Source organism: Prionailurus viverrinus, chromosome D1 (genome assembly GCF_022837055.1).
Source record: "Prionailurus viverrinus isolate Anna chromosome D1, UM_Priviv_1.0, whole genome shotgun sequence".
Lineage (NCBI taxonomy): Eukaryota > Metazoa > Chordata > Mammalia > Carnivora > Felidae > Prionailurus > Prionailurus viverrinus.
The window spans coordinates 23,146,680-23,172,317 of record NC_062570.1 but is presented as its reverse complement, the minus strand read 5'-3'; the positions used below and the strand labels follow the sequence as shown (position 1 = coordinate 23,172,317).

Sequence of the window (25,638 nt, the reverse complement as noted above, 5' to 3'; positions counted from 1 at the left end):
GCTTAGGAAGAGAATAAAATACTTCTACGTTTTGTTTTGTTTTGTTTTCTCTTTGACATTTCTTTGACATTTCTAAACCACAGACTCTGCATTCTGGATTCTGTTGACCTCACAGAAGATATGGAAGTGAATTTTGCCTAAGATAAAATTGATTCCCTGGTGTCTTATAGTTTTGAACTCTTTCCTCTACAGAGGTTACGTTATTTTTATTTCTAGCCACAGGGATCCTTGCTTTCTAGCACATTTCTTTAAAGCAGGCGCTTGGAAATTTCTCTAACAGAGTGTCCCAGCTGAAATGAGGTTTGGAAGCCCTTTCCAATTCTATGTAAAATCAGGAAAATAGCAAAGGAGCTTTTTTTTTTTTAATTTTTTTTTTAACATTTTATTTGTTTTTGAGACAGGGAGAGACAGAGCATGAACAGGGGAGGGTCAGAGAGAGGGAGACACAGAATCTGAAACAGGCTCCAGGCTCTGAGCTGTCAGCACAGAGCCCGACGTGGGGCTCGAACTCACGGACTGCGAGATCATGACCTGAGCCGAAGTCGGATGCTCCACCGACTGAGCCACCCAGGCGCCCCGCAAAGGAGCTTTTTAGAAGTAAATCTCATTTTACATTTGCGTCTTTGTGGAATGAACATCAAATCTACATTGAGATGTTCTTTTCTCTTAATGGTTGTTCCATGATAGCCCTGTATCCAAAACATGACGGATGATTATCAAGACATAATTTGGTTTTTCGTTTCTTAGATTTGTTAGAAAATGAATTCAAGCTTTGCAGTTTTTTTTAATTTTATTTTTTTAATTTTTTTTTTAACGTTATTTATTATTGAGAGACTGAGCATGAGCAGGGGAAGGGCAGACCCAGAATCGGAAGCAGGCTCCAGGCTCTGAGCTGTCAGCACAGAGCCTGACGTGGGCTCGAACTCACAAACTTCAAGATCATGACCTGAGCTGAAGCCGGGACACTCAACCAACTGAACCACCGAGGCACCCCTCAAACTTTGCAGTTTTACATGATGCTTTTAATGTTGCTTTGACCAGTTGTTAACTTCTCTTTCATTTTGTGTCACTGTATAAGGTTGGCTAAAACAAATGCTAACGCTAAAGCATTTAATGACAGCTAATTTGTATTATTTTGGTGAAAATCAAGCCAGTCGTTAACTGTTTAATGAAATAGTTTAAAAATGGTTTTGATGACAAGATCAAGAAGAAAGAAAAATAGACATTCTTAAAGGCAAATTTTGCTCCTCCTTCATTGGAGTGAAGAGTGAGTTGTGATAGCAACAGAGACCAGCTTCCAGTAAGAGGTGTGAGGCTGTTTATTTTCACTCTGGAGATGTATATACTACAGAAGGAAAACTCTGGCCTTGCTTAACCTAAGCAAGTCATTACTTATCTACGATCTGGCAAGCAATTTGATTAAAGTTGACAGAGCTCATATAATACCAGAACCAGGCCCTCTTAATGATTGATGAGGCTTGTCTGTAAGTCTTTTTTTTTTTTTTTTTTTGAAAGAAGAGAAACTGAACAAGAATGAATACTTGTTCAGATCTCTAATTGCCCAGTATAAGCCAAGTCTATAATGTAGTTTTGTGTATAGTGATTAATATGTATTAATTTGTATGTTGTTTTAGGTAATGGTTAAATGGCTTTAAAATAATACTTTTATGTCAGCAGGTTAATTTGGCTTTTACATGATTAAATTCTTAAAATATTAGGGTTCCTGCCCGATATTTTTAACATCTTTCAAATAATGGTTTTCTTTGATGTTTCTTTGATATTGTTTAGTATAGTGGAAGTTTTAACCTATAATTTTCTTCTTTGTTCTCTTGTGAAATTGAATTATTTGGAAAGTCTTCAGCTTTAATTTTAATTTTTCAACCCCTTGCTCTCTAAGGTTATGAAAATGATTTGGACAATTGTTAGAGCATATTTGGGCTGTGGGGTGTTGTGACTCATTTCTTTGCTGCATTATTTGTTTCTTTCCCAACAGACTGATACTAGGTGTGACTGGAATGTGCTGAATGTTCTTGCAACGCTTTACATCATTATTCTATGTAGGGTGCTTAGCTCAACTAATGAAGAGAATTGTTTTTTTTTTTATCATTCATATGCTGCTTAGTAGATGGTGGGCTACTAAGGACTGGCGGACAGCTCCCCCAACCCCACAACTTGTTTTAGGTAAACTTAGCATGTGGAATTTCCATTAATGGAACAGTTGAATTGAGAATGAATTAGTTTTCTGTAAAATTCTGGGAATTTTTAGGCATCGTATCATAGGGGTTTGGATGAGGGTAAGCTCTAGAGAGTGAGTACCTGGGGTCAAAGCCAGCTTGCACTACAGTCTAGTGACATGACCTCCCTGTGCTTTGGTTTCTTCACCTGTATAATGGGAATGAATGATAGCTCATCAGGCTCTTGGCCATCTCATTTTAGTGTTCGTGTGATCAGGTAGATGGTTCTCGAGGGCGGTGTTGCTGCTCTGATTGTTATAATTGCTATCGGTGAGATGGGCTCATATCCACAAAAGGGGGTATTATGGTGACACGGTGACTTAGAAACTGTGGAATCAGAATCAAATGAGTGGGGATTAAACTCTGGGGAGCCACAAATGGGGGAATACGCTGGAATTGATTATATGTTTTTGGACTGGTTAGAACCCAGTGCATAGCAAAGAGCACAGTTGGGTGAGTATTGAGCTAATACTCAATTAGCTCAATTAGTAAGAGCTAATGGGGAACTTTGGGGAACATTCCTTTGACTTTCCAAACAAGTGAACACCGTTTGACTCTCTTGTTCCACATGTTCAATTTTGTAACTTTGTGATCTCCCCTTCTCCCTTCTTACCTCCCCAAACTCAGTGTAAACATACTTCAGTTTAATACCAAGAAAATAAAATTTATTTTGTGAGAGATGTACTTCATACCTACCTTCACTGACATGTTCTTAGAAGCAAGGACTATTGTTGGTACCCTTTGCTAATTTTCTGTTGATAATTTCCCCAACAAATGTTTTTTCTTTTTTAATTTTTTTAATGTTTATTTATTTTTGAAGGGGAGAGAGAGCGTGAGCAGGGGAGGGGCAGAGAGAGAGGGAGACACAGAATCTGAAACAGGCTCCAGGCTCTGAGCTGTCAGCACAGAGCCCGACGCGGGGCTTGAACTCACAGCCCTCACGGACCGCGAGATCATGACCTGAGCTGAAGTTGGACGCTTAGCCGACTGAGCCACCCAGGTGCCCCATCCCCAGCAAATCTTCTTATCTATGGGAAATCCCGGTGTTTTCTGGAATTCTTATATGTATACTTAAATAATGAGCTTGACTCTTACGTCCTTTTAAATTTGTTACTTTTCTTTTGGGCTTACATATGGTCAGAACAGATAAACACTTAACTGGGATTGGTAGCATTAAAGACCACCAATAAAGTGCCATCCCCAAGTTGTTTCCAAGAGAGAATTTGTTACTTTTCTTTTGGGCTTACATATGGTCAGAACAGATAAACACTTAACTGGGATTGGTAGCATTAAAGACCACCAATAAAGTGCCATCCCCAAGTTGTTTCCAAGAGAGAAATAGAATAGATGTGGAATCATCAGATGCAAATATTTGACATGGAGATAGGCCAGTTATGCACACTGTCAGCCCCACCCCGGCCACTCCCCTATTTTGTTTCTAGTTGGCCGGCTTAAGTATGTTGCCCTCAAGTGACTGTTGAAGATCAAAGTTTAGCGGTGGAGGTGCATCCAAAAAATTGAAGAGGGGATTGTGGAACCAGAACATGACAGGTGGTGGGCAGTCTTCCCTTTTTGGCTGGCCATTCCCTCTTTATCTGTAGGGGTTTTTTTTTTTTTTGGTTGTTGTCCACAGTGACAGTAATAATGCTTCAGGAAGGAGGCACTTACGCATTTTGTTGTTGTTGTATTCTTTCAGTTAAGCACTGAAAACTCCATCTGTTTTCTTCTAGTCCACTGGTTGGCCTCATTATTGTATTTCTATCACTGGAATCTGGGTTTTCAGGGAAACACAGTAATTTTTGTAGTGATACTGAATGCGTTTGCAGGAGAAAACGTTGTGCCACAACTCTGCAAATGCACAGACTTTAAGGTATTCCCAGGGGTGCCTGGGTGGCTCAGTCAGTTAAGCATCTGACTTTGACTCAGGTCATGATCTCATGGTTTGTGGGTTCGAGCCCTGTGTCAGACTCTGTGTTGACAGCTCAGAGCCTGGAGCCTGCTTCAGATTCTTTGTCTCCCTCTCTCTGTGCCCCTCTCCCGCTCATGCTCTGTCTTTCAAAAATAAATAAACGTTAAAAAAAATAAAAAAAGATATTCCTTCTGGGTCCTATAACATAGAGGATAAAGCTTGATTGTATTGCATTTATAGAGTTTTCTTAGGGTGGTGGTCTTGGTGGCTTTGGAGGTAGGTGGCATTTATAGGATTCTTTTAACTGTTTTGATTTGGGGGACTGTGAATCTTGTATTTGAAACTGTAATTCTTGTTCTATCCCCCAACCCCACTCTCAACTCAGATTTGCAGGAATGTGTGTGATCAAGGAAATAGCTGTGTGTTTGATTAGTGAACATAGTGTCTTAACTGAGATGATAATGTATTTTGCTAAAAAGGGGTCAGCACTCAAACTTTGTCAAAGGGCAAAATTCTTATAAACTATTACTGATTAAATGATTTTTATCACGAATCTCTTAATTATATAGAAAAGAAACTAGATGCAAACTTCTTGTAAAACTAAAATTTACAAAATAAATATATTACCACAAAACCAATATAATTCAAAAATGTAAAATCTTTAAAACATTTTTTAGATTGTCAGTATTGTAGAAAGAAACTTTTGCTTGTTTTATATTTCACTTGCTTATTTCATATGATTGTTTTAAAATTTTAAGCGTGATTTAGTACGGTTTTTCTTTTTTTAATAATGACCTTGTTTTTAACTACTGGTCCAATATTTTGTGGGCAATCACTTTAAAAGTGCACTGCTATATATATAGTACTGAGCAATTAAACAACCCATTCAACGAAGTGTTTGTATGTATTAATATTTGCTTATTGCCGTTGAGCCAGAGTGATAGGGGATCTTTGTAATTTGTGTGTTCATGATGTTGTATAAGGCTGTGTGCCATGACATGCTTTTCGAGTTTGTCACACTTATGCCGCCATGAGCTGGAAGATAATTCACATCTGCTTTTCCTCTTACCTGTTTCAGAACTTCCTTTGTACTCTGTATTCTGTAACTTCATGTGACTTTCACATGTCACAGACATGACCCAAGAACACGAATGCAAATTAGGCACTGAAATCTTGTGTCCTGCCTTCATTGTCTGGCTAATGATTCACAGTAAGTTTACAGTAATTGAGTTCCAGAAGCGCAGAAACACAGTGAAATTTATAAAAAATAATTTTCATCCCTCTGACAATCATTTCGCAGATTAAAATCGAGAAAGAATAAAAGTTGCTGGAGCTTGAAAAAATTAAAAAAAAAAAAAAAAAGGAGAAAGAAAACTAAAACCTGATAGTTTTGAGAATCACTCCAGAATGGGAAGTGACCGTGGATTCTCACGGACATCAATGAACATAAAACCGGATTTCTACTCAAGGCCTTTCTTTTAATTAGGAAGCTGTAGGTAGAAAGGGGTAAGAGGTAAGCGTAGGCCTGGGATTGCCCTGGGTTCAGATGTTACCCCTGCCCTTTACAAGCTCTAGAATCTTGGGGAGGTTACTAGAGTTTTCTTCTTTACTGTTACCCCTCTTGTAAAATGGAAACAATACCCATCTTTAGGAACGTTGTGGATGGAACGTTGAGGAACAATAATGCATGTAAAATCTTTCACCAATAAACTTAATAATTGGTAGTTGTTATCCTTTGGAATAACTAATTTCATAAGACAGCTGTTTGGTAAGATGTACAAGTAGATTTACTTTCACACACAGTAAAGCCAGTTAACTCCCTGCCTAGTGGAAGCAAGAGGCAAGGGTGGGGTAGAGTATCAGAATTATTTGGCAAGGTTTTTCATGCTGCGCGTAGAGCCCCGCCTCCTTAACTCATTTCCAAGTGACCTACCATCACCACTGGGACTGGATCATCGCTCTTTGGTGCTGGGGCAGAAAGATGACAGATCTACTGACTGAAGCATTTGAGTCTTTCTCCGGTAACTCAGACGTAGTAAGTGCTTGTACGACCTTTTAAAATCTTAATTTTATAAATATGTATAAAGACAAACATTTGTTTATGCAGGTAAATCAGCGAGTTGATTTTGTCCGGTGTCGACAGGGAGTGACTAATCCACCTCATGTGTGTGTATAAATTAGCATTGTGGCATTTTGCTTTAAAAATGTGCTTGTTGGGGCGCCTGGGTGGCGCAGTCGGTTAAGCGTCCGACTTCAGCCAGGTCACGTTCTCGCGGTCCGGGAGTTCGAGCCCTGCGTCAGGCTCTGGGCTGATGGCTCAGAGCCTGGAGCCCGTTTCCGATTCTGTGTCTCCCTCTCTCTCTGCTCCTCCCCCGTTCATGCTCTGTCTCTTTCTGTCCCAAAAATAAATAAACGTTGAAAAAAAATATTTTAAAAATGTGCTTGTTTTCCTTAGGTATTTTTTTTGCCAAATTCAGTACTTTAAAAAGTGTTGGCAAGAGGTGGGACAGATTGACTCGATAGTTTTAAGGGAATTTATATAACTCTCTGTGGTTTCACCCAATGAATTTGGCCAGTACTGTCTAAGTATGTTTGAAACACCTCCTTGAGAGTTATCTTCCTAAATTTAATAACAACTTTATATGGCAGGATTTTATTTACGTGGTTTTGACCTTACAGAAATTCATGCCACATTGCAGGAAACATGAGTATATACAGCAAGAAGCCCTGATGTTTTCGTCTGTAATGCCAATCTCTGTCATAAGTATATGAAGTCTTTTGTTTTAGCTACAAACCCTTCAACTGTAGTAAAAGCAGAGAATTGCATTTACCTATTGTTGGCCCTATGCCTGTATGACTTTCAAGTTCATGGTGAATGTTTCTGCAGACTCTACTGGGTTATTTCTGTGGGTGAGCACAGTGATAATAGTGCTTCTGATATTGTCAATAGTATCCTTTTCTCTTCAGGTTGAAAAGAACTTTTGATAACATCTTTTATTTACTGTCTTCTCACTTTTGCCCGTGGCTTTTCTGTAATGCTGTGTCCTGCACTGTGTTAGTCATTTGGCTTAAGTACCTATCACATTATACAGCACATAACTATTAGCTATTGATTTAAAAAAAATTGACATAATAAAAAATAGGAAAATATGGGTGTTCACTTCCATCAAAGACCAAATAAACTCAGTGAACAGGTCATAAAGCATTAGTGTTGATTGTCTTAAACTGCTATTTAGGAGTGGGACACTATTCTTGTATCTTCTCTTTTGGCTTACTAGAATGTTTTTAAGCATATTAAATTAGTAGTCTGTGAAATAACTTCATAATTCACAGGAAACATTGCTGGGTTTCTCTCAATGTACATTCATTCATTCATCGACATTTGTTAAGCACTCATTTTGTGCAAGAAACTTCCCAGGTATGGTACATAGTGGTGAGCAAAATAGACCTGGCTCCTTCCCCTCATGGAACTGACAAACTAGTGGTTAATCCAGGTCAGGTAGGAATTTTTCACATTTATGTGACCTGTAAGTATCTAGCCTAGTTCTTTTTTTTCACAGTATAAAGAGTCAGATGAAGTCAAATTGTGCACGTTCTCTTCAAGGAATCCTCCTTGGCCATAATTTTGACCCGGGGGAAATCAGGTTAAAATGAAAATCAAAGCCATTACTGAAGAAGGAAAGAAATTTTAAAGCATGAAGTTTTAGAGCGGTGTGTGGAGAGAGAGTAATGGATTTTTTTTTTAGTTGAATGTGGGGATGTATACATGTAAATTTCCTGCGTCTGAAACACCGTTTTCCTAGCAGGGTCTAAAAGTTTGACCTATTTTGGAGGGGAATGTTACTAATGAAGAGAAGGGATGACACTCTGGTATCAGAGGGGTATCTTTGAGTGGTAGAAACCTGTCAATACCAAGAAGATTAAAAATGGTGTTTTAGGGACATTTGTTGGTTGAGATTCAGGATGAAAAGCTATGGGGATGTCTGTGTTCAATGCTCCATTGGGGGGCGCGTGATTTAGCCTATATTGTAACCAAAGGTTGGTATTGACTATTATACTATATGTATATTATAATACACTATGTAACAATTGTGTATACTATGCTTGTAATACACGACAGATGATAATATATGTTATAATATTAAATATACTGAGTTAAGACAATGAAAACTTAGGTCTATTGATTAGTTGTTTCTCAACATCAGTCTTCAAAGCAGCATCGTTTATAATGAAGATTTTATATTTGGAGTCAAATGAGGAGCGGTGGACCAAAAGACATGTAGTGATTGCTTTCTACAGCTAAATTTATTCTGAAACTATGTTTTGCCTGCCTTTTTGTTCTGTTCCACTGAGATGATAGTGGATGGCAGTTTTTAATTTGTCTAAAAAAGTATTCTTGGCGAATGGTTGGCCGGCTTGCATGGGATCATCCAGGTGTATTGCCTTAGTTTTCAGTATCACTGGTTATTGAAATCCGAATTTCTGGGAACCAGTGCTGTAGATTAAACCTAGTAAGTTGTCAGTATGCAGTCGTCTGTCCTGGGATGTGGCTTCTTTGCCATTTCTCGTGCCAGATGTTTGTCTGTGAGATACATGTGCCCAAGGGTTGACGATGCATCAGCATCAAGGAGGGTTCCCTTCTTGCCACAACCTTAAGTTGGCTTTTTATCTTTCTCTAAAAGAAATAGAAATGCCTCACTTGGTTTTCAGTGCACCTTCATTGTTCCCTGTACTGAGGTCAGGAGGCAAGCACCTAAAAGTCTCTCTATATAAAGGCTGCTTTTTAGATGTTTTATTGGTACTGCTGTTGGTTATTTTAATTAGTAGTATGTTTTATGTGCGCCCCGAGGCTGTTCAAGCAAAGAATGTAATTCAAATAAACAAAATAATATCTGATGTTTTGGAACACCCACACCTGCCATCTGGGCCTTTCCTCTTAAGGTAGACTTACTTAGGTTGGCAGGGAAGCTAGGAAGAGAAAAAGGAGAATGATTATGTAGAGTTATGAAATGTTTTAAATGTAAATTCTTGGAAAGCTTGATAACCCAAGTGTTAAAATTGGGAAGGCCATTTTCTTCATAAGCAGTGGTTGAAGATAAATACTGAGTGTTCACAAGAAGACCGATCTTTTCCATTGTTTTACATGTTCCTAACAACTTTTACGTGTCTCTCTAACAGTGTTTCCAGAGTTCTGCGAGTACCTTAGAGATAATTTGACTGTAAAACGGTAAAGGACACTTTCATAATGCAAGAGCATTTGCCAGGGAAATTTCTCCAGTTTTTTTAGTTGGATATGAAATAAAGGGGCCACCTCTATAGGTTTTTACAATGAAATCGTAAAATAGTCTCCGACTAAAATAACATGTAAAAAATTTTTCTTTTCAACTTAGCTTTTTTTTTTTTTGAGTTAACACAAATACTCTTTTTCTGTTTGCAAACTGAAGTGAGCTATATATGCTTTTGACTTAATTTTTAGAGCTGAAAATGTGTTGATTTTGGATACCTTGGCTGGATTCCCCCCCACCCCCCACCCCTTTCCCTCTTTCATTAAGTGCAGTCTTTTTTGGAGTTTGCCAGAGATGAGGCAAAACTTGTATAAGAGTTGCACCTGAGCTTTTAAGTGTTTTTTTTTTCCCCCTCACTTAAACACGGCACTTGTAAAAGGTTTGTCATAGAATCCTAAAGCTGGAAAAACTTACGCGGTTCTTTTCCCCTTTACAGACAGAACCTAAGCCACACTAAATTAGCAAATGTTCTACCTGGCTGACATTCTCTAGGAAAAAGAAATATATCCATTTGGAGCACTAACTTAATTTTTAAAAAATATATTTAAAATATATTTATTAAAATATATTTAAATGCCTTATAGCAGTTTTTAAACATAATATTTTAAAAATGAGGGCTCCTGTCACTTCTTGAAACTTTTTTATACCTCAAAAATAGTTTTAAATGCTATTGTTTATATGTAATCCAAGAGTTAAAGATGCCAGAAACTTAGGAAATGAGATCATGGTAGTCCCTATTGTGTTACTCTACTTTTTGCCCCCCGCCCATCTTTTTTTTCCCCAGCTACCTTGAATATAAGCATGCAGTACATTTTTGTTGTGTAAATGAATGGGAAACTGCTTTTTTTTTGTGTTTTTAGGCGGCAGATTCCAACTGTACTCACAGTCTGGCTTAGAAAATGGGTCAAGTGAAGAGATTTTAGACTATTAAGCTAAGGATCCAACCCACAACACTCTTATAATTCCAAGACCCACATTAATCATGTCATTGTATAAACAGTGAAGCTGTAACTCTCCTGTAAATCTCACCAAAACAAAACAAAACAAAACAAAACAAAATGAGACAAAACCCCCCTCATGTTGTTCATAGAAGCCAATGATGACAAGTCCTTAAAAGTATAGGGTCTATAGATGTATCAACATATAAATTGTATTCTACACATGTAAGGTGTTGCTATGTTGTGTATATAGGAAACGTTGAATACAGTGTAATATAAAAAATTTTAAGAAATAATACCAGAACTTGTATGTCTAAGTCAGAATCTGTAAGCTGTGTGTTCAGTCTCACATTGCTGTTATGCCACGAAATTTGGAGTTCCTTTGGAATTATCTTTACTGGTTATAGCACTGTAAAAAAAAATTTGGTGTTCTTGATTTATTGGGAAATAGCCACTAATGAATAAATTTGTCGATAATGTTGGAGTTAGGACACTATAGTTTTAAACATCAGATGTTATCATAACAATGAGAATGGTTTTTTTTTAATTTTTTTTTTAAATTTTTTTATTTATTTTTTTGGGACAGAGAGAGACAGAGCATAAACGGGGGAGGGGCAGAGAGAGAGGGAGACACAGAATTGGAAACAGGCTCCAGGCTCCGAGCCATCAGCCCAGAGCCTGACGCGGGGCTCAAACTCACGGACCGCGAGATCGTGACCTGGCTGAAGTCGGACGCTTAACCGACTGCGCCACCCAGGCGCCCCGAGAATGGTTTTTACACCTGGTTTACACATTGTCACTGAAAATATTTAACAAAGGATTTTCAGAACAGTTTTACACAGAGGAGTGTCACTGGAATAAGTTGATGTGTCTTCCAAGTTGGGTCAGTCTGCTACTATGGTTTTCCCAGTATTTTATTGTGTGTGTGTGTGTGTGTGTGTGTGTGTGTGTGTGTGTGTGTGTGAGAGAGAGAGAGAGAGAGAGAGAGAGAGAGAGAGAGATATTTCTGTTTCAATGTGTCATTGGATCATTTCCTTTGACCATCCTATTTACTGTTGCTTAACTTCATGTCGAAATGTAGGCACTGTTATTTTCTACATAACGCTGGTGGCCAGCTTTGCTTCATTTCTGGTAGACAGGCTGTGCCTAAGGCTACATACAGCTACTTCTTTGGCTGCTTCTTTGGACTAAAAGGATATGCCATTACTGTGCTGTGTTTACAAAGATACCATGATGTTAATTGATTTTTCTATTTTCTAGTTCATCGGGGCATTGTATCTTGAGCATTTCTTTGACTTTAACTGCCTATCAAAGTTTTCTGGGGCTGCAAGTTTTCTTCATACAGGCCAATGCGTATTTTCACGTTTCTATAGACTTAACAGTCCACTTGAGGTAATTAGGTACTGACTACATAGTAATCTATGATTGGCTTGTATGTCCATTTATGAATGTGCTTGAAGAGTCCTATTATCAATGCACGGTCAGTCTTCCGTGGTGCTATGACAGCTTTGATGAAGCTGTGTCTGATCTAATTCCTGTCACTAGTTGAACAAAGCAGGGGCGCCTAAGAAATCCAAACCCCTTCGGTTGTTTTATGCAGCCATGTTTAAAGATGGAATGAAGTCCTTGGAAACCAGTGTCACTATGTTCCCGCTAGGAAGCTTCCAGCTCAGCAGGTAACATAATATAAGAGTCATTGTGATGGAGATCCCGTGCCCAGCCAGCGTTGATTCAAGTTTATTTACAGCACAGATATTTTTCTTAGATTTCTAATTTTTTCCTTATTTTGCTATGTCCTAAAGGTTTAATTGTATACAGTAGAATATATTTCATGGAAATGAATTTCTCCTTGAGGTTTTATTTCCTTGTTATTAAAATGAAATCTAAACCAAACCCCTGAGGGGGAGTCTTTTGTAACAGCCAGGGAAAAATTTGTTTCATTTGGTAAGCTCTGAGCAATGCCCTGGACATAATAACAACTATATTAAATTTATTACCCAACACTCCTCTAAAGCCCCCTTTCAAATGCATTCATATTCCTCCTCCTCATCCTTCATCGAAACAAGTTAGCCGAATGTCTGTCTGGACCTTTGTAAGATCAGTCTGTTCAAGTTTAACTAGTTCTTCGCAAACTTAAACATTTTTGCTCTTAGCTAGCTTTTGTTTTGTGGTTATTTTTTTTTCCCTGTGAAGCCAATGCCAGTGACAAGCTTGAAAATCTACTGATTTGTGGCAAGTGTTGACTCTTTGGTGCCTGCAAAGCAATCCTTTTGAAACTTGCTGTATTTTGTCTTTTTAATAATCTCTCCCAAGTCTCCTTGGAGAATTTTGCTGTTTGCAGCTGTGTTTTAGAATATTCATAATGCTCCTGTCCAGTTCACGGTGGGTGTCAGAATTAGCTTGTTTCCGTGATTTTTGGTTTCCTGTGTTCTAGAGGCAGGAAGAAATAGGCTCTTTGAAAGACAGTGGAACAGGAACACTTGACTTTTTTAAACACACAAATACTGTGAAGAGACCTGAAATCCACACTCAGACCCCTTCTCTTTTGGAGCGTAATTAGGACCACGCTGACTCCCATTGCTGGCAGCTGCTCACTGTTGCCTTTTTCTGCTGGTGACCTTTGATCTCCGTGACCTTTCCTGGGGTTAGTCCTAGGCCCTTTTCATTGTGTTGGAGCTGAAGTGGCTCATGTGGAGTTGATTATTTCTTTGCTCATTTGGCCTTTTTGGTGCCATAACTCCAAGTCACTTCCATTTTATCCCTCTACTCTTGATGGTCCACAGTGAAAGGAAATGCTTTTGCAGACAGCAGGATCAGTTTGTACGCTTGGCTGACTCGATGGAGGCCCCGGGGACGTGGGGGGAAGGGTTGTGAAGCCTGTAGGTGTCAACAGTTTTCTAGAAGTTTGATCTGAATGATGGCGCGATCATCACCGTGCGCATAAAATGGGCACCGTGAAGAGCTGCCTTTCGTACGGAGGGGTCTGAGTTCTGGTAAGAAGAGATGGCCGCAAGTTACTGATGTGGACCTGGGTGTTTTGATGTCCTGCAGCTCTACGTTTGTAAGATTTATATGTTCTTCCTACTGCCTCCGAGCTACTTGGCAGGTCAGAGCATGCATCATCGTCAATTGCACATGACTGCTCTAAGGGATGCTTTCATTTCTAAGAGAAGGAGAGTAACCCCCGTAGATTAACATGCTATTAGATGGCGTATTTGCTGCAGCTGGACTGAGGAGAGCACTTTGCTGCTTTTCCTCACCTTCCTCCTGCCCCCACCGGCTCCTCCAGTGAAATCACTGAAAGATGGGTGACAGCTGTTACTCTCATTTTTTGAGGCCCCGCGTGTACAGCGTGAGGACTGTCGCGGATCAAAGGCTGGAGCGATCGTGAAGGAGTCAGCAGTTGAGGAATGTGTCTGATCACCCTAAACCGTAGTACCTTTGAAGGGTATATGTGTGTGAAATTCGGTGACATTTTGAAACTCATTTTTAAGAAACCCGAGTGTGCATCTCTATTTCATCCCCATTTTCTTTTTCGTTTTAAAAGTTTGTATTCATGGTATTGATAAGGTGGATTATTTTGAATGAGGAATTGCTACTCCTTCCAATGTAGTGGATTTTTTTAAAATAAGGATTAAAAGGGAGCACCTCCTCAAAAGGGAGCACAATCTCGTCTCTCTGTTATTGCCCCCCTCCAATCTCTGAAGCACTTCAGGCTTCTTTCTGTGCCTACTTGGCCTCTTTCTTAGAGTTCCACTTATGCCCAACCCAACTCATTTTCTCTACGCCTTACGGGATGCACTCTGTATTCACGCTGCCATCAAAACAGCGACAACAAGCCGTGGAAAACCCTGCTGCTTCTCGTGTATTTCCTGTGCTTAAGTGAACGCATGTCAAGCACTCACTCACTTGTCCAAGTAGAAATCTGGACAGCAGCCTTGTTCTTTTACTTAAGGTCAAAGCACTGGGCAGGGGAAGCAGATGACTGGACGGTAGTGAATTCCAAAGATGTCTAAGAAACCGGTTCTTTCCCAGTCCAAATCCTTCACTGTTAAGTTCTATCAATTCCACCTCTTAATAACATCTGGTAAATATGTCCATGTTGAAAAAATTTTTAAAAATCTTTTAAATCTATCCCCTGGTATTTCTCTAGTACACATCTCCACCCTCATTCGCCAGGGCCTTCTAACTTCTCTTCCGTCCCTCGGCCATGCTCCACATTGCAGTGTAAATGATTTTTCAAAGGCACAAGTCAGATCTTGTCCCTTGCCTGCTTAGGAGCCATTAGTACTCCCCTCTCATGATAAAAGCTGATACCTTGACCTGATTTCTTTTCTTCTGTATGCTGCAGCTTCTGCTTAACTACGCTGCCTTACCTGCTACCCCATATTTCCTCCTCTTATCTGCAGCCATACTTCCTTACTCTTTTTTTATTATTATTTATTTTTGAGAGAGAAAGAGACAGAGCGTGAGTGGGGGAGGGGCAGAGAGAGAGGGAGACACAGAATCCGGAGCAGGCTCCAGGCTCTGAGCTGTCAGCACAGATCCCGATGTGGGGCTCAAACTCACAAGCTGTGAGATCATGACCCGAGCCGAAGTCCAACGCCCAACCGATTGAGCCACCCAGGTGCCCCTCCTTACTCTTTTGTTAAATGTTTATTAATTTATTTTGAGAGAGAGGGAGAGAGAGTGTGAGAACGGGGGAGTGACAGAGAGAGAGAGAGAGAGAGAGAGAGAGAGAGAGAGAGAGAATCCCAAGCAGGCTCCACACTGTGAGTGCAGAGCCCGACACCGGGCTCTATCTCATGAACCGCAAGATCATGACCTGAGCTGAAATCAAGAGTTGGATGCTTAACCGATGGAGCCACCCAGGCGCCCCATCTCCTTGCTCTTTCTAGTTCTGCACACACATCGCTCTTTATGTTTCGGAGTACCACCTCCCCTTGCTTTTCCTCTCTCCCGCCCCCCAGAGCCCTCTCTATCAATTCTCCTAATCATTGTTTCTTCTGAGGTGTCTTCTTAAATTTTTTTTTTTCGTTTTTATTTATTTGTTTTGGGACAGAGAGAGACAGAGCGTGAACGGGGGAGGGGCAGAGAGAGAGGGAGACACAGAATCGGAAACAGGCTCCAGGCTCTGGGTGGATCGCTCGGAGCTCCAGGCTCGTCACTCCCAGAGCCTGACGCGGGGCTCGAACTCACGGACCGCGAGATCGTGACCTGGCTGAAGTCAGACGCTTAACCGACTGTGCCACCCAGGTGCCCCTGAGGTGTCTTCTTAAACCTTCTCTAAGTCCAGGTGAAGTGACCCTTCTGTGTTTCCTGCAGCATCTCTGCTTTGGTCTGTGGCTCAGCCACCTCCCCCCCTCACTTAACTACTTTAATTCTTGAAAACTTGTATTCCCCAAAAGCTTTACCTCTTAGCAAAAACCATTTCCTTGATTTTGGTGGGAAAAAATAATCATGACGTATTCCATCCCAATCCAAGATAGCCACGGTTTTCATGGGTGGAAAAAAAAGTCAACTGAGCGATAAAAACAAATTTGTTTTAAAAAAAATTGTACAGGTGATAAACAGTATTTTGAAAGTAAATAAGTACAGGATGTTCTTAAATACAGTGCAGTGAGTTTACTGTGCTCAACCAAGGAAGAGAAGACTTGAGGCTGGTGGCTGGAGGAGGAGGACCATGAGGAAGTCCTCCTCTCGAGACAGTGGAGAGACAGGAAGTTGACTTTCAGACAATGAGTCTTTTTAAGGCTCACAGTGGTCTTCACTTACATTGCACTTAAAAGCTGACAGTACAGAAAAACACTTCATGGCAAAATAAAGGCTAAACATGGGAGTGCTCCCCAACTCGCAGAAATGGTGCTCACAGCGCAGAGAGATTAGCAGAAAATGCTCACCGATCTCCCACTCACATGGCATCTGTACACAGAGCACAGTGTTTTGGGTTCATCCAAACACAGCGGGCCATTCCAATTCTCCTGTACGATACTTTCCGACTAAACACTGTGGGGTCATGTAAACTGGTGGGTGTGTCTTTGCCCGAAGCTGTAATATCGAAGTACTCCTTTTTTGCTTCTAATTGAAAAAGTTCTGACGCTGAATAAAAAGCCATCCAAAAAGTGAAATAACCACAGGAGCGCTTGTGGCAAAAATGTTAGTCGTTCTGTTAGGTGAGTCTGTGTTTGGGTGGCTTCTTAGTTGTCCCTTCCCTCACGCGACCATGAACCTCAGGGAGACAGAAGTCCTATCTGTCTGTGGCTGAGTTCCCAGCACAGCCTGATGTAATATTTGTTGAATAAAAGATGGGTTCCTCTGCTTTGAACTCTGAATATATTTTACACGCTCATTGCACTTAATGATACTTTGTTCCAAAGCCAATTATGATTGTGCCCTCTTTTCTCAATTAGGCTGCAGAATCCTTTAGTTCAGAATGATGCCTGATGCCTGCCTCATCTTCCTTATCTTTGTACCCCTTGTAGGTTCTTGCCCAAAGTAGATTCCCTGTGTATGAAATTCTTTGATTGGATGAATGTCTCCTAGAAAAGGTAGGGTTCTTTGAGAAGTCTGTGTAGAAAATGGTTATTAGCTGCTTAGGTAAATTATTCAAATATTCAGAGTGAAGAAAACTTTTATGGGAGATTTACAATTTGATGTGATTAAGGTCAGGGTAGCTCAGTGGGCTGGGAAAAAGAAGAAGTGTATGTTTGACTTCTGTAATTGAAATTGTGCTGAATTAATCTTGATAGCATTCAAAAATTTTTCGGTAAACCTGTTTTGTTTTGTTTTTTTTTTGCTTAGTTACTGCAGAAGATCCACTTTTTAAAATCAACAGTTGAGAAATAGCATGTTATGGAAGAGATTATTTGCAAATAAAGACCAATCTTTTATTTTTCAAGAAGGAAATTGTTTTTAAAAAAGGAAACCAACTTAAAGACTTTTTCTGTTTTGAAAACCTATCCAGGTCCCAAGTGGAGGTTTTGTTCACAGATTAATCACAGTTATTCCCTGAACCTGAAAGAGAACTATAAGAAAATTTGATATAGGACTCTGGGGAGGGGGATGATTCAGGGAGACAGCTTTGATCATCCTTAGGAAAGCAAAGGCATTGCTTCAAAAACAAAAGAATCAAATCGAGAAATTCAGGAAAGACTTTTCCCAAAGGATTATTCTGGCAGCATGTTAAAAAGAGGTTATAAAAGCATTAAGTTCACAACCTGAACAATAAGTTAAGTAAATGTTAGGGAAGTATTTCCTTTCTTATTCTAAGACCAGGCATACCTTTAGCTTGCTTTTGCCAACAGAAATGCTGGTAATCCTGGGCCTGGCCTTAAAGTAGTTTGCTATACAAGACAGATTGCCTTCTGTGTAGATGTGAAGGAGAGGCTTAAAGAAAGCTTTATAAGTTAGGAGATACCAGTCATTCTTTGGGAACATCAAGCAAAGACTCCAGGAACAGCACTCATCCCATGCAAAAGTGGAGGGTCCTCCAACGATTTTTATAGCATGAACGAAAGGGTTGTCCCGATTTGTAGGTTTGATGGTGGCACTCCGCCTAGCTGTTCTTTTTTTTTTTTTTTTTTTTTTTGTAGCTTATAGTCTTTTCCTTGGAGAGATTGTCCTACCAGGTGCTTTCTTGGGAGGATCTTCTCAGACACTTAATCAGCCACTCAGAACTGCCGTGAAAATAATAGAATTACGTTGGCCGTAACTGAAGTTATGATCAGGGTAGAAGAACTTCCTCATGGTCATGTTAATTTCTTCTGGGACCAGTGAGTTGGATAAGTCTCAAGAGTTCAGATTTTCACATAGGGAATTGATCATGTCTTTGTTAAAGCCCTATAGTAAGGCAAGAACAAATCCAGTTTAAAAGCCAGTGCCTTGGGGCACCTGGGTGCCTCAAGTGTTTTGAGCATCTGATCTGGGCTCAGGTCATGATCCCAGGATCGTGGGATTGAGCCCCGTGTTGGGCTCGGTGCTTAGCATGGACCTTGCTTGGGATTCTCTGTCTCTCTCCCCTTCTGTCCCTTTTCCCTGCTTGCATTCTCTCTCTCTCTCTTAAAAAAAAAAATCCAATGCCTTGAATTATTTTACTGCCTCTAGTAGTTTAGGGAAGTAGAGGTGTTTAAATGCTTTTTGGACAAGAAAAGCAGTAGGGAAGGGAGAACAAAGCTTTGAAATGAATGGTAATTTACTATTTTTTTTTTTCAACGTTTATTTATTTTTGGGACAGAGAGAGACAAAGCATGAACGGGGGAAGGGCAGAGAGAGAGGGAGACACAGAATCAGAAACAGGCTCCAGGCTCTGAGCCATCAGCCCAGAGCCCGACGCGGGGCTCGAACTCACGGACCGCGAGATCGTGACCTGGCTGAAGTCGGACGCTTAACCGACTGCGCCACCCAGGCGCCCCTACTATTTTTAATGTCAGCAAATATTGCCAAAAAAGTCTGTCAGCAGTTTTCACACACAAATTTATTTTTAGAGAAATGCATGTTACAAATTAAAATCACCCAGTATAACAACAGTGACCCGTATCCTATTTTACAATAAATTTTGGGTAAAAAGCAGAGATTTTTGTGTCCGTGGTGTTTTTTGTAATTAAAAGTTCAGAGATTAACAAGGTTGATGAATGTGGCCTGCAGCATCCATTCCTTTTATTTTATTTTTTTGTAGCTTTATGTATATTTAGAATATTATTTTTAAAAGTCTCTCATAAGATTAGGCAGTAAATGTTGCTCTATGCCTTCACAGATATTTTAATGAATTGCTCAAATTCATATGTTACATCCAAGCTTTGTTCACCGCAGAGTTGGGATGTAAATCATACTCTGGTGACTGGGAGTCTACCCCCCTACTGTGTTGATGGTGCTTACGGGGGATAGAGTTATGCATTATTGCCATTTTGGGGGAAAACTACTTGCCAGTATATAAGTTAGGAGTATTAAAAATGTTTATACTCCTTGACTCAGTAATTCCACTTTAAAAAATCTATCCTAAGGACATAAGTAGAAGAGTGATTAATGATTTACGGACAAAGATTCATGACAGCATTATCTGTAATAGCAAGGAAACACACATGTGTACGCACACATATCAAAAATGTACCTGGGGTACCTGGGTGGCTCAGTCGGTTAAGCATGTGACTTTGGCTCAGGTCATGATCTTACATGGGTTCGAGCCTGGCGCTGGGGTCTGTGCTGACAGCTTGGAGCCTGGAGCCTGCTTTGGATTCTGTGTATCCCTCTCTCTCTGCCTCTCCCCTACTCATGCTCTGTCTCTCTCTCTCAAAAATAAACAAACATTAAAAAAAATAAATAAAAAGTAGAAAATGTACCTAATTATCCAGAAGAGAGTGACTAAAGTATGTCTATTCAGTAAAGTTATCAATCACTGTTATAAGTTGTGTTTATGAATTATTTAACAAGTAAAAATGATCAGTAGATAAAAAATGGATAAAGCAGGTTTAAAACTGTATTGCACACGTTATGACCGCAATTATGTACATAAACACATATACGAAAAGGATTAGAAGGAAATGCATCAAAATATTGATGTGTTCTCTTAAGGTGGTAGAATTGTGTTGACTTGTTTCGGTTTATCATTTATGCATTTCCCAGATTTTCTGTTATGAATGTGTAGGGTTTTTGGGGTTTTTTTGTTTTTTGTTTTGGTCAATGAGCATTTGTAGAAACTTTCTGTTAACAATTTTCTACTTTGTGAAAGTAGCATATTCAATGGAGAATATGTGAAGAAAACTTGAATATTTTGTTTAAAAATATCGTCTGGCATTATGTTAACCACATTGGGTACTTTAAAAAATTTTTAAATGAGAAAAACACTGAAGCTGAAAACATGACAGTATGATTTAAATCAGAATTCTGTTTTTAATTTTTTAAAGTTTGTTTTATTTATTTATTTATTTATTTATTTATTTATTTATTTATTATTTAGAGAGCATGAGCGGGGGAAGGGCAGAGAGAGTCGGAGAGAGAGAATCCCAAGCAGGCTCCGTGCTGTCATCACAGAGCCTGACATGGAGCTCAAACTCATGAACCTTGAGATCATGACCTGAGCCGAAACCAAGAGTTGGGCGCTTAACCGACTGAGCCATCCAGGCGCCCCTGTTTTTAATGTTTGCATGAGAATATTTGAATGTTATACATGCTAGAACAAGAGGTCAGACAGGCTTTGGCAAGTGATGTGGCAAAAATGATGTGTGGAGGACTGGGCTGTTGTGATCCTACCATGGACCTTTTCTCTGTTGCCCACTGTTTCCAGATCAGAAGAGAGGGTAAGAGGAGGATAGGATAAGTATTTCTGTGCAGAGGAAATTAAAGCTGTTGTCTCTTGCCCAGGTAAATTTCTGTAGGTAGGAAAAGTGACATATGTGTTAAAGGCCATAGTTGTTTTCCAGTACCTTCTTAGTTCAAAAAGTATAAGACCAATATTAAACGTTTTCTTTTTTTTTAAACAAAGATAGAACTTTTGAAAGTGACATAGCATTGAGCAGTTTTCCAGTAGTGCTAATGGATATATTCTGTTTTATACATCATCTCACCCTCTTTGTGGGTGAGATTGGACCTACATTACTCTTGGTGGCTGTTAAATGTAATTTTAAGGTACCTGACTCCTATAGCAATGGAATCCAGGTCCGGGTCCTCATTACCATGGTTCTCTAACAGACGGAGCAAGCTTTCTCCTTGGATAAATGTAAACCAAGTCAACAAATATTTACGTTATGGTCCTAAGTTCTTTCCAACCTCCAAAGTCAACTGGCAGCGTGTTGTGAGTAACCTAATAGAAAGATAGAATTAAAAAAGGATGGTCCTGTGGGATAACTATTTAGGTAGTAATGAACTGTGAAGATTTAAAGGACAGCTGTAAAATAACTCAGCAGATCGTGTGCTAGGGTTAAAGTTGACTCTGGAATTTGTTTCACCGCTTTTTAATAAATAAATAGTTGAGGAAAGATTTGGCAAAAGGAAGAACACCCCTCCTTGTCCTCATTCTTTCAGGACAGCGTCTCCTGTTAACAAGTTGTTTGAATGTTTACTTTGCCTTGACTGCTCACCAGTGGTGTGTCAGTCCTTGCCCTTGAACCAAGTGAGAATTCAAATAAACCGAAAAAAGCTTTCACACAGCTGGCCCCTTCCGCCAATGAGTGGTACCAAAATATCCTCTCCCACTTTTTAAAAGAGGTCAGCAAGAAAAAACGTACAAGGCAATCCATGAACTGATAGTCTGTGATGTAGATACACTTAAGTTTGCAACCTGTAGATTTGGGATTGCATGCCATAGAGAAGTGAGCAGATCCCGGGAGACATTATTTGCTTTCTTTTTTATTTTTTTTAATTTTCAATTTTTTGTGACACTTTGATTTGTTTAAAGTCATACTCAAGGTGCCTTTGTATTTCTACCCAGTGTTACCAATGGTTAGAATTAACCTTTGCAGGAGTGAATATGCACACAAAATTCACAGTTCTAAAATGTCATTACTGTAGCTCTTTGGCTACATTGTTGTGTTCCATAGTCACAGAAGCTGTGTCCAACCCTGGCCGAGTAGGAATGTCGGGGAGAATTTGCAGACAAGAGTAACCGCTCTTTGGATCCCTCATCTAACAAAGTACCTGGCCTATCTATAGTAGACACTTTATTTTTGATTTAAGAAATCATATATATGCGTGAATAAATAAAGGAAAAAAATATAGCTAGAATATGCGGAATTCACATGACATGAAAGTTCTCACTAAATACTCTTTAAGGTATTTCTGGGAATTGCATTATATTAAGGTATTACTTACATTAAAAAAAATGTTCTGTGCCTATTTTCTGCTAGGTTTTAGAATTTACAGAGTTAAACGTGAGGCCATTCTTGCCTTCAAGGACGACAAAGTTATGTAACCAGATAAATTATAGAACACAATGATGAGTGCGATGGTAGACATATGTCCAAGGTGTAGAGGCAGCACGGAGGAGGGAGAATGGATCACATCTGGAGGGTGGCATAGACATTGTTAATTTTAGTAATTTCATTTATCGTGTTTGTTGTCCATCATTCCCACTAGAAGATGAGGTGTACATTCTTGTCTGTGTTACTTGTTCCTACTCATGTATTTTTACATTGTTCTCTCTCTAGCTTCTAGAATACTGCCTGGCATGTAATTAATAAGCATTCCTTAAGTATTTGTTGCACAGATGAATGATTTTTGATAGATATCGCTAAATTCCCTCCAGAAAGAATTTACTGATTATATTTCCACCAACAATGCATGGGAGTGATTTTTACCCTCATCCTTGCCTGTGCTGTTTTGTTTTTGTTTTTTGCTTTTTTTAGCTTTAGCTAAATATGCTATACTTTATGTTACAAAAACACAAAACCAAACCTTCCCTTGACTGTCATGTGTTTACAGCAATTCTCCTTATTTTTCTGCTGCCCGTTTTTTTTTTTTTTTTGGTATGTATGTATGTATGTATGTATGTATGTATGTTAAGAGAGAGAGTGCATGCATGCATGAGCAGGGAAGGGGCAGAGAGGGAGAGAGAGAGAATCCCAAGCAGGCTCTGCACTGTCAGCACAGAGCCCGACACTTGGGGCTCAATCTCAGGAACTGTGAGATCATGACCTGAGTGGAAATCAAGTCAGATGTTTAACTGAGCCACCCAGAACCCCTCTGCTGGCCTTTTATAGCAAGGTCCTTGAAGGAGTTTTCTGTGCTTTTTTCGTTTCCTCCCTTCCCGTTCTGTCCTGAACCCACCATCAGATGGTAGTCTCCCCACCATTGAAACCACTCTTGTCTGTATCACCTGTGCCCCAACGTGTCTTCAAGATGGTGTCTCACTTTTCAGCAGCGTTTGCAACATGCCCTTCTTCTAGAAATACTTTCCATTTTTCTCCATGGACACAACATTCTCCTGGATTTCTTCCTATTTCATTGGCTACTTTTCTTAGTCTCCCTTGCTGCTTCCTTGTCTGTTTGGTTTCTAAAGGTTGAAGTATTCCAAGGCTTCTGCCTGGGCTCTCCTCTCCTCTGTCATACTTTCCTTAGAGCTCATCTAGCACTAAGGCTCTAATAGTTCTGGCATCTGTATTTCCAGCTCTGACTTCTCTACACAGCTCCAGACTCCTGTCTGCAGCTGTGAACTTGACAGTAGTACTTGGATGCCTCATGGATATCTCAGACTTACCTTCCCAAAACGGAACGGCTGACTAACCTCCTCTTCAGTCTGTCTCCCCCTTTCCTGCCTTCCCCTCTTCAGTAAACAGAACTGTTCCTGATTCTGTTACACCAAATAGTAAGTTAGCCTTGACACATCTTTTGATCATACTCTATATCCAGATCTTCAGCAAATTCTGGTGGTTTTACCTTTAGAATATATTCTGAATCTCGTTACTCTTCACCACCTCCACAGTTGACTCACTGGTCTGCCCCACCGTGTGCTCACCTCCCTCCTGAGTGATTACATTACCTCCTACTTGGTTTCCCTCTTCCCTTCCTGGCTTAGTCCCATCTAGTCTCACCACAGTGGTCTTTGGATGATCTGCAGACATGATCCCCACACAAGTCTGCCCTTAAATCTGTTTGAACAATCCATGAGTCTGAGTCCCCCATTTGAAAAAAAGGGAAGAAACCCAGTAGTACCTATCTCCTGGGGTTGTTGTCTGAAGATTTCATTAGTATACACAAAACATTGAAATGCTCTCTGGCACATACTAAGCACCATGTAAACGTTTGCTGTTATTTTGTTATTACTGTGTCTATTTTAGGACTGTCAAGGGGGTGGTGGGGCATTTTGGTGGGGTTGGGTTTTCGATCCTTGTGAAATGTGCAAACAAATGCACTAAAGGCAGTTGAACGTGTTCATTTGAGATGATTGATTCTGTACAATAAGAGGCATCCTAGTACCTTGGAAGGATGAGCAGAGCTTCCATGTTTATTTAGTGTCTGGAGATTGGTTTGTGAATCGGGGAGATACGGACCATTAAGTGCCTTGTATTTGCCGCACTCTATACAGAGCTTTCAAAATTGACGGCAGCCATCATGCTCACAACCCTGACTACTCAGATACAAGATTTCAGCTGTTTTGGGGTGTTTAGATGATCTTTTCTTTCTCTCTTTCTTCTTCTTCTTCTTTTTTTTTTCCTGGATGTCTTTTAGTGAGCCAAAGCCTGGAAGTCTGTCCTGCCTGCTTCTGTAATCTGGCGCTATGCATCCAGATCCTCGGCCCTTACAGACACTGCTGTATGTTGTTACTCTTGCGATTCTGTGTCCTTCCGTGAATTCAGGTAAGAGCTGAAGAATGGTTGTGTTTTTGTTTTTTTCAGGTTTTAAATTTTAATCCCAGTATAGTTACCATGCAGTGTTCTATTAGTTTTCAGTATATAATATAGCGATTCAGCAGTTCTCTATATGGCTCAATGCTTGTCATCAGTCCCCAGGAATGGTCATGTCTTTTTGTTGTTGTTGTTGTTGTTTAAGTTTTTACTTATTTGAGAGGGACAGAGAGAGAACGAACAAGTGGGGGAAGGGCAGAGAGGAGAGACAGAGCCCCAATCAGGCTTCGTGTTGTCAGTGTGGGGCCTGAACTCACTGCACTGCAAAATCATGCCCCGAGCTGAGATCAAGAGTCGGACACCCAGGGTGCCTGGGTGGCTCAGTCAGTTGAATGTCCGACTTTGGCTCAGGTCACGATCTCACAGTCCGTGAGTTCGAGCCCCACATCGGGCTCTGTGCTGACAGCTCAGAGCCTAAAGCCTGCTTTGGATTCTGTGTCTCCCTCTCTCTCTGCCCCTTCCCTGCTTGCGCTCTGTGTCTGTCTCTCCCCAAAATAAATAAACAGTAAAAAAAAAAAGTCAGACATCCAATGACTGAGCCACCCAGGCACCCCAAGAACGGTCATGTCTTAACTGAAGCTTTTCCTCATCTTAATCCTAATCCTATACAAAACAGACTTCAGCTTCAAATCTTTGCTGATAATAATGATTTCCAAAGACGTTTCTAAGATTTGTTTGACCCAGCCAAATGACTTAAAACTGATTAATTCAGCAATTTAAGGATCTCTTAGTAGTGCTTCTGGGCACTGGCAGGCCTTCCCATCATTGTCCTTATAAATTCATTCCTCTTGTTGCCTTAAAAACAAATATTGTCCTAGCCTGCTCTTTTCCGTAAGAGGATATGTTACAAATGTCTGATTTTGGAGATTATAACAGGAATAAAATGCTGACTACATACGACCGAAGAAATTTTAGAATCAGCACATATCAGTGCTCATC

General features: G+C 40.0%; 1 protein-coding gene across 2 annotated transcripts in view; it reads left to right on the top strand.

Annotated features, from left to right (window-relative positions):
• Window positions 1-25,638, top strand: part of CDON (cell adhesion associated, oncogene regulated) — a 106,096-nt gene that overhangs the window by 11,943 nt on the left and 68,515 nt on the right. The window contains exon 2 of one of the 2 annotated variants that reach the window (XM_047879301.1): window positions 24,524-24,651. In XM_047879301.1, coding sequence (XP_047735257.1) covers window positions 24,573-24,651 — 79 coding nt within the window. In that variant the 5' untranslated portion in view covers window positions 24,524-24,572. Of the gene's footprint in view, window positions 1-6,025; window positions 6,179-24,523; window positions 24,652-25,638 lie in introns of those variants that run through there. The other variant, XM_047879302.1, reaches the window with a different exon arrangement.